General features: G+C 45.8%; 1 protein-coding gene across 2 annotated transcripts; it reads left to right on the forward strand.

The window, feature by feature from the left end:
• The first annotated feature begins 1,136 nt into the window (after positions 1-1,136).
• On the forward strand, positions 1,137-2,654 carry LOC118720830 (major allergen I polypeptide chain 1). 2 transcript variants are annotated; one of them, XM_036441200.1, is made up of 3 exons: positions 1,137-1,290; positions 1,427-1,614; positions 2,503-2,654. In XM_036441200.1, the coding sequence occupies exons 1-3, from the start codon at positions 1,230-1,232 to the stop codon at positions 2,530-2,532; spliced, it is 279 nt and encodes a 92-aa protein (XP_036297093.1). In that variant the 5' UTR covers positions 1,137-1,229; the 3' UTR covers positions 2,533-2,654. The 2 variants fall into 2 exon arrangements, with proteins under 2 accessions (XP_036297093.1, XP_036297092.1); XM_036441199.2 differs by lacking the exon at positions 2,503-2,654 and adding an exon at positions 2,111-2,471.
• Positions 2,655-8,310: the final 5,656 nt, after the last annotated feature.

The following is an 8,310-nucleotide window of genomic DNA, read 5'->3' on the forward strand; positions in this document are numbered from 1 at the left end:
AAGAAGAAGAAAAAGATAAAGGTAAAAATTATGAACAACAAAAAGGCATCAAATACATACAGACCAACAAGTGAATAAAAAATCTGAAGAACAGAATGGACTGGTGTATATAATAGAATCAGGGACATAGAAAAGGAGTGAACTGACAGACCTCCAGGGGAAAGGGGTTTGAGGGGTGCAGGAAGAGACTGGACAAAAATCATATACCTATGAATGAGACAGCGGGGGAGGGGTGGTAAAGGCATGGGGTGAGGTAGGAACCAAGTGGATGGGAGCTATGGGAGGGAAAAGAGGAACAACTGTAATAATCTGAACAATAAAGATTTAATTAAAAAACAAAGTAATAATAATAATAGTCAGGTGCAGACTTGGTCTACAGGCAACTAGGTCTTCTGGGTCAGCATGTAGGGGAGGATTCAGGGCTCAGAAACAGATTCAGGGGTCTGGCTCAAGGGAGGCCACTCAGCATGTCAAGAACACTGTGATGAAAACAGGAAAGGCAGCAGTCACCAGAGAGCCTGTAATCTAGCCTTCCCTTGGCCTGTGCTAGCTATGAGGCCAGCTAAGCACTGAGCTTCCTGAGAAATCCTTAGTGGGGACCAGACCGCCGACAAGGACACAGGTCGTTGTGATAGGCTGACACTGGGTATCCCTCCGGAGGCCTGATTTGGGGACCTTTTTTGCCCCTTTTCCTAGTCAACCTAGGATATTTCAGGGTTTTTTTTTAAATATATTTTATTGATTTTGTACAGAGGGGAAGAGAGAGACAGAGAGTTAGAAACATCGATGAGAGAGAGTCATTGATCAGCTGCCTCCTGCACACCCCCCACTGGGGATATGCCCGCAACCAAAGTACATGCCCTTGACCGGAATCTAACCCGGGACCCTTCAGTCCCCAAGCCGACGCTCTATCCATTGAGCCAAACCGGTCTCAGCGGATATTTCAGTTCTTAAGCTTTTAATGTCGGCTGACCTCCAACAGCCCCGGAGAGGACAGGGAGGCTGAGCCAGTGCCCTGTGTTGACTTGAGGGATTTAGGATTTTGCCAATGTATACACTTCCTGCCTCCACAGCCCTAGGGAATTCCAAGCTGTGACCTCGGCAGAATCTCCTGGAAAAGGAGGCATCAGATACAGGCCCCTCCTTTTCTCCCCTCCCCCCCCGTTGTGGAGCCAACAGCAAGTATAAAAGGGTTCCAGGGTAGGTAGGGAGCACCTGCCAGCTGCACCATGATGGGGGCCGGTGCCCTCGCGCTGCTCTGGGCTGCCTCGCTCCTGATCTCCAGTGGAAGTGGGTGCCTGGGGACATGGATTCTCCGGGATTTTAAGGCCTCCCGGGCAGTCCTGAATGTGTCTGGGGGGTAAGGGAAGAGTGTGTTTTCATGAGTGTCTTTCAGGACTGTGTGTCAGCTGGCTTTGTGTTTCAGATTGTGGCATTTGCCCAGCCGTGAAAAAAGACGTTTACATATTCCTGACGGGATCCCCAGATGAATATGTTGCACAAGTGAAAAAATACCAAAATGACTCTTTAATATTGGCCAATGCCAGAAAACTGAAGAACTGCATTGACCAGAAACTGACAGAAGAGGATAAGGAGAATGCTATCAGCGTGCTGGTGGGTCTGGCTCTGTGTGTGTGTGTGTGTGTGTGTGTGTCTGCTCTGATGCCTGTCTGGGATCTGCTCAGATCTCTCCTCTCCACATAGCCCTTCCCTAAGAATCAAGGAGGAAAAGAACTCCCTGAATGAGGAATTGGAGATGATGGGTGGGCACCAAAGGTGTGGGGAAGGGCCAGCTGGGAAGGCTCAGTCTAACCCTCGAGCTCTTGGGCTGGCCCTGACCGCTCGCATCTGCTGGGCCACCAGCCTAACACCCTCCAGGCCCTCCTGTCTGTGTGACACCACCTGGCCTCAGTGTCAGGCCCTGACTCAGCCTCTCCAGCTCACCAGCCTGGATCTTCAAACCATTGGCATTGAGTCCTCTACCTTAACTCCTCGAGTTCCCTACTCCATCCCCACCAAAACCCTCATTTGCCTTGTTCTCCGGATCCCAGAGGGCCATTCTGTACCTCAAATGCCAGGAGAGGAGGCACCTTCCAACCTCCAACTATAAGTTGCCCCAAGTGATGATGGAGACATGCCACTCCTTCAGCTGCACGTGTCCACAGGACAGGAGGACACAATAGACTAAGCTCCCCTCCTGGAAACTCCCAAGTGCTCTGGGACCCACCAGTCCTCCTCAGCAGCCTCTTCCTGTTCTATCTAGCACTGCCCTCCACTTCACCATGGTGACCCTTCCTCCTCTTTCTGTTCCATTGGTGGAAGCTTCTAGGTACAGCCTGGGATTTTCTTGTGGTGCAGGAGATAGTGAGGAACCCACTTTTACCTGCTCAGATCCAAGGGTTACCATTCCAATAGGGCTGCCGGCCCCCCTCAGAAGGCCCAGGTCGTGTCCAATGTAGCTGGATGTCTTCTAGCCCGGGCTTCCTGTCTTTCTCTTTGCAGAATAAAATATTCTCAAGTCATTTATGTTAATGGAGCCATCCTTGCCAGGAGCCCCAGTGAAGCTGGTTGCCTGGTCATTAAGGAATTCTCTGCAACTGCCATGTCCACATGTCTGACTAAAGAACTCCAGTAATAAAAGCCTTGCAATTCAAGCGAGAGTGTTTGTTCCTTAGGGGCTTTGGGGAGTGGGCACACAATGGGGACCACTCGTGTGACTTCCACCTGCAGCTGGATGTGAGTGCTGTCAGATGTCGTTCCTCCACTGAATTCAATATATGGGAGAGGGGAGGTGATAACTAGAATGGCTTATCGCATCTGTGGACCAGGATCCACTAGTCACATGCACTGTATGCCAGATTTCAGCCTCCCAACAACCTTGAGAGATGGGAGTAAGCATCATAGTCTTACAAGTGAGGAAGCTGAGGCTCAGGATGTAACGTGTCTGCCAAAGACCACAGAACTCCTGGGCAGCAGAATGTGCTGCACCCACTCCTGCCCCTCCTCTGCAGGGGAGAACAGCTCAGTAAGCTCACCTCATGGCTGTACACATATTGCAGTCCCTCACTAGGCCTCTGGTTCCAACCTATAAAACAGAAATATTGTACCTCCCCTCTCCAGGGCCGCTTCAGTGCATGAGAAGGGGGTTCTGTGAGGAGAGAATGAGCCAAGGGTCAAGGTACCAGTGCAGTGCTGAACCCGGTCACTTCTTGTGCCTCAGTTTATCCTCATGCCAGCCCCCCCAATTGCTAATTCTGCTGCCTCCACGTTGGCACCTGCAAATTGGGTCTAATGCTCAGAATGGGGTTCAGGGTCCTGGAGCTTCAGAATGCCTCCTGTGGCTCTGCTCCATGACCATGACTCCGAGGCCTCTCAGGCCCTGTGCCACCCTGTCTTTCTGGCCTGACCTGCACCACTCTCTTATTGCTCCATCCAACTGAGAGCCAAACCACAGGGCTCTTCCAGGAGGAGTCTCTAAGAGCCTCATGGTGGAGAGCTCAGGAGAGGCCCCAGAGGTGATACAGAACAGCCATTGACCTTCTTGTGCTTTGAAGGTTGCAGGGAGAGGCCAACTTCCCAGAGTACCTGGCTCTTGGTCTGTGCCCTGCCGCTCTGGGTCAAGGGGGATGAGGCTTCTTCAGAAATGGAGAACTGCCTTTGGAAGCTAAGGAGTTGAGGGGGCATGTGCAGGTTATGGGGCAGAGACCCTTCTCATCACCCTCCCATGTGTCTGGGGCATGTATCCCACCATTCTCCCATTCTACAGATTTCAAAGTTCAGGGCTTCTAAAAGAGTGGCACTCACATGAGTTGGGTGGGTCTTACAATGTCTTAGATAAAGATTCACCCTTGCTGTGGAGAGTTTATGGGTGTCATGGGTACTCCGCCCAAAGAGGAGGAGGAGATGAGTGGTGGGCAATATATCCTCTCTAGGACACAATCAGTTTCTTGGCTGTTACTTAACTCGCACAGAACTCCCTAGGGAATGCTGTGTACAGATACATCTTGATATTGTCCATGTGCTCCCTCCCCTCCTCTGCCTTCTTCCAACCTGTTGAATCTCTATCTATTCTGGAGGTAGGGGTGAGGGGAAATTAGCATCAGCTACCTTTCAAATCTTTTACTGTCGGACATCCATACCTTGAAGGTTTACATAGTAAATGTCAAAAACTGTGGGTTTTTATATCTGATTCTAACATGGCTTTGCCTCTGAGATCATAGAAGTCCTGCCCATTTCTTCCTAGGCCCCACTCCACCTGACTTCACCTAAAGCTGTGGTGGACAATCCTGTAGGCAGGCATCTGCCTCCTCACACACTTGCTTTTCTCTTTACAAGTTGGTGGCTTTTTCCAGTCCCTGGGAGCTTGTTGCATGTTGTTAAGCTCACTCTGAAAGTGTAGGGGAGTTGCTGTCACAGGGAGACCCTCTAACATTACCCCAGCCTCCCTGACTTCTGCTGGGTCAGCTCTGAGGTGAGTTCCACAGTGTCTCTGAGAAGGTGCCTAGTAAGATTGAGTCCCAGTTGCCCATCTCCGTAGCCTTTTCTCACTTTCCTATTTAACTTCCTCTTAAGCATCCTGAGATCACTTCTCAGATAAACTGCCTGCCCCCCGAGTCCTTATGTCTGGGTGTCCTCTGGTGGAAACCCAAACAAATTAGTAACTGCTGAATCAGGAAGAAAGGCAGGCTAGTAAAAGAGGCTCAGTGAAGGCATCAGGAGGAAAGGGTGAGATACACAATGGACTCTTCAGAAGTATCATCCATCCTTCATAGACAGTAGGGAACCCCACTACTGCAGTAGTGCAGTAGGGTGGCACTCTCTTGCCATTTATTTCTCTAGGGACCTTGCACTGCTGAATTCTCAAACTGCCCTGATGAGGTGCTTTTGTGGTGTACCCAACTCCAGCACAGGATAATCAATGGGGGATTTCAGACACAAGTATACACTGCTGAATTTTTTAAAAGTATAATTTCTTGATTGTTTTTACAGACAGGAAGGGAGATGGATTGAGAGTTAGGAACATTGATGACAGAAAAGCATCAATCAGTGGCCTCCTGCACACTCCCTAATGGGGATGTGCCCACAACCAAGGTACATGCCCTTGACCGGAATTGACTGGGACTCTTAAATCTGCAGAATGATGCTCTATCCACTGAGCCAAATCGGTTAGGGCTACACTGCTTAATTTAATTGAGATCAGGGAGCCAGAAAGAGATATGGAGATGAAAGGAAATTCTGGGTGTAGTACAGATACATCAGAACTGAGACAAGCTCCCAACTTCATAAAAAAATAAAAAATAAAGAAATGAGACACCAATTAACAACCAGAAATAAAATAAATGATGTCTTTATGATTCTACAATAAAAATAATAATAACTAGATACTATGAACAAATGCCAATACATTTGATGGCTTAGGTGAAATGGACAACTTGCTTCAAGATGTGAATTACAAAACTGACTCAAGGCAAAAAATAATATCTGAATAGCTGTTAAGAAAATTTTCTAATTAAAACTTCACATATAAAAAGCTCTAGCCTTATAAAGTTTTATTGGTGAATTATATAAAGCATTCAAAAAAGAAATAATAGCAACCTTATATTAATGCTTTAAGAAAATGGAGAACAAAGGAACTTCCCAACTAATCTCTTGAAGCTTGAAGGATAATACTTCATCCTCATAATAAAATTGTTACAAGACAAAATTGTTACAAGAAAACTGTAGACCTAGTTGAAACCAAGATGGAGGCATAGGCAAACACCTGAACTGCTGCCTCACACAACAATTTCAAAACTACAACTAAAAGACAAAATGAACATCATCCAGAACAGGAAAGCTGGCTGAGAGGCAATTCTACAATTGGAAGGAAAAAGGAAAGCACACAGAGAATCAGAGGCACTGCAAAAGGCTGAGGTACGGAGACATGCACATGGACGGCTGAGTGCCTGACTAGCTTTCTCTAGAGGGAAGGAGACAAAAGATCTGACTATGCTAAACCCCAGTTCCGACTGCACTGAACCCCAGTTCCAGTCGAGACCCTGGGGATCCAGGTTTATACCTGGGGGGGGGGGGGGGGGGGGGGGATCTGGACTGTCAGGCAGAAACTCAGGGGAGCCTCAAAAGGCAGAGGTCTGGAGGTGTGTGTGATTGCGCGAAGAGAGGACTGACTGCTGAGTGCCTATGGCTTTCCCTAGTGGGTGGAAAATGGAAGCTCCCCAACTACGCTAAAGTCCAGTTCCAGGTGAGAATCATTGAGTTTCTCCCTCAATGAATCTAGAAACTGGACTGTCTGGCAGTAGGCAAAACTCGAGAGCGATTTACTCTTAGAAGTGCTTTCAGTGATTACCAAGAGACACTGAGACCCAGGGACATCATAGGGCAAGGCTGATGGAAAGCCAAGACCATCTGGTCAGCCCTGAGACTCTGCCTCATCCAAGCTGAGCACAAAGGCTTTTGCAATTTTGCAAGTCTGGTCCCATAAGGCTGTCCATCACAGAAGTTCTTCCGGTGAAGACACAGCTGATCCGCACAGCCAGTTGTCCTGGAGTTCAATTCCTCCCAGTGATACCAACAACAATCAAGACCTAACTACAACGAGGCTGTACATACAGTCCACACAGGAGTGCACCAAGAGTGTCCACCTCAGGTAATTGGAGAGGCCAACCAACTGGGCCGTATAGGAAACCTAGCACACAAAGCTACCCTACCAACTCAGGGAAGCAGTGAAAATGTGAAGACAAAGAAACAGATCACAAACTAAAAAATGGAGGAAAACAAAGAACTGGATATAGAGTTCAAAACAAGAGTTATGAGGTTTTTCAAGAAGCCTAATAAATTTAGTAAGATCCTTGAGGATATGAAAAAGGACCAACTAGAAATTAAACATACTGAAATAAAAAATATTTACAGAGACTCAACAGCAGACTAGAGGAATGCAAGAATCAAGTCAAAGATTTGAAATACAAAGGAGCAAAAACCACTCAATTGGAAAAGAAAAAAGAATCCAAAAATTTGAATATAGTGTAAGAAGCCTCTGGGACAACTTCAAGCATACCAACATCAGAATTATGAGGGTTCCAGAAGAATAGAGAGAACAAGATACTTAAAACCTATTTGAAGAAATAATGATTGAAAATTTCCCCATCTGGTGAAAGAAATAGACTTACAAGTCCAGGAAGTGCACAGAACCCCAAACAAGAGGAATCCAGAAAGGACCACACCAAGACAAATCATAATTAAAATGCCAGGGGCAAAAGACAAAGAGAGAATCTTACAAGCAGCAAGAGAAAAACAGTTAATGACCTACAAGGGAGCACCCATACGATTGTCAGCTGATTTCTCAACAGAAACTATGCACTGGCAAGAAATATTCAAAGTGATGAATAGCAAGAGCCTACAACCAAGATTACTCTACCCAGCAAGCTATCAATCAGAATTAAAGATCAGCTAAAGAGCTTCACAGATAAGAAAAAGCTAAAGAAGTTCATCAACACCAAACCATTATTATATGAAATGCTGAAAGGTATTCTCTAAGGAAGAAGAAGAAAAAGGTAAAAATAAAAATTATGAACAACAAATACATACCTATCAACAAGTGAATCTAAAACTCAAATGAATTAAAAATCTGAGGAACAGAATAAACTGGTGAGTATAATAGAATCAGGGGCATAGAATGGGAATGGACTGACAATTCTCAGGAGGAAAAAGTTGTGGGGAGTACGGGAAGAAACTGGACAAAAATCATGCACCTGTGGATGAAGACAGTGGGAGTGAGGTAAGGGAAGAGAGTGGAGTGGGAACAGGGTGGAGGAGAGCTATGGGGGGGGTAAAAGAGGAACAATTGTAATAATCTGAACAATAAAGATTTATTTAAAAAATAATAATAAAAACAGCAAAAGAAAAATAGTTAATTATCTACAAGGGAGCACCCATATGATTGTCAGCTGATTTCTCAACAGACATTATGCGGGCCATACAGGAGTTGCAAGAAATATTCAAAGTGAAATTTAAAGTTCTGAAAGTTTAAGGTCTCTTGCCAAAAAGAGGTTTTAAAGCTAACACCTTAATTTTAATGGAGAAAGGGAATGACAAGCCCTTCCCACCCAGAACAGGTAATCCAATTCCAACCAGCAGCTATGTTTAAACAATGTGTCCATTTACACTTGAATGGCTACACCTTTTGATAGCCTAAAGGCAAGTTTACATGTAAACAAGTTTGCTCTCAATTCCCAGGGCAGAAAAAAAAAACACAAGGTTTAAAATTATTAGATTTTAAAATTTATTCTTAGAAGTGTAAAAGTTTATTAATTA

The sequence above is a fragment of the Pipistrellus kuhlii genome, unplaced genomic scaffold, assembly GCF_014108245.1.
Source record: "Pipistrellus kuhlii isolate mPipKuh1 unplaced genomic scaffold, mPipKuh1.p scaffold_m20_p_17, whole genome shotgun sequence".
Classification (NCBI taxonomy): domain Eukaryota; kingdom Metazoa; phylum Chordata; class Mammalia; order Chiroptera; family Vespertilionidae; genus Pipistrellus; species Pipistrellus kuhlii.

Coding starts and splice junctions, on each gene's coding strand:
- LOC118720830 (XM_036441199.2), top strand. CDS start 1,230: ATGATGGGGGCCGGTGCCCTCGCGCTGCTCTGGGCTGCCTCGCTCCTG. Junction 1,291..1,426: donor GCTCCTGATCTCCAGTGGAA/GTGGGTGCCTGG, acceptor TTTGTGTTTCAG/ATTGTGGCATTTGCCCAGCC. Junction 1,615..2,110: donor AGAATGCTATCAGCGTGCTG/GTGGGTCTGGCT, acceptor CTCCAACTATAA/GTTGCCCCAAGTGATGATGG.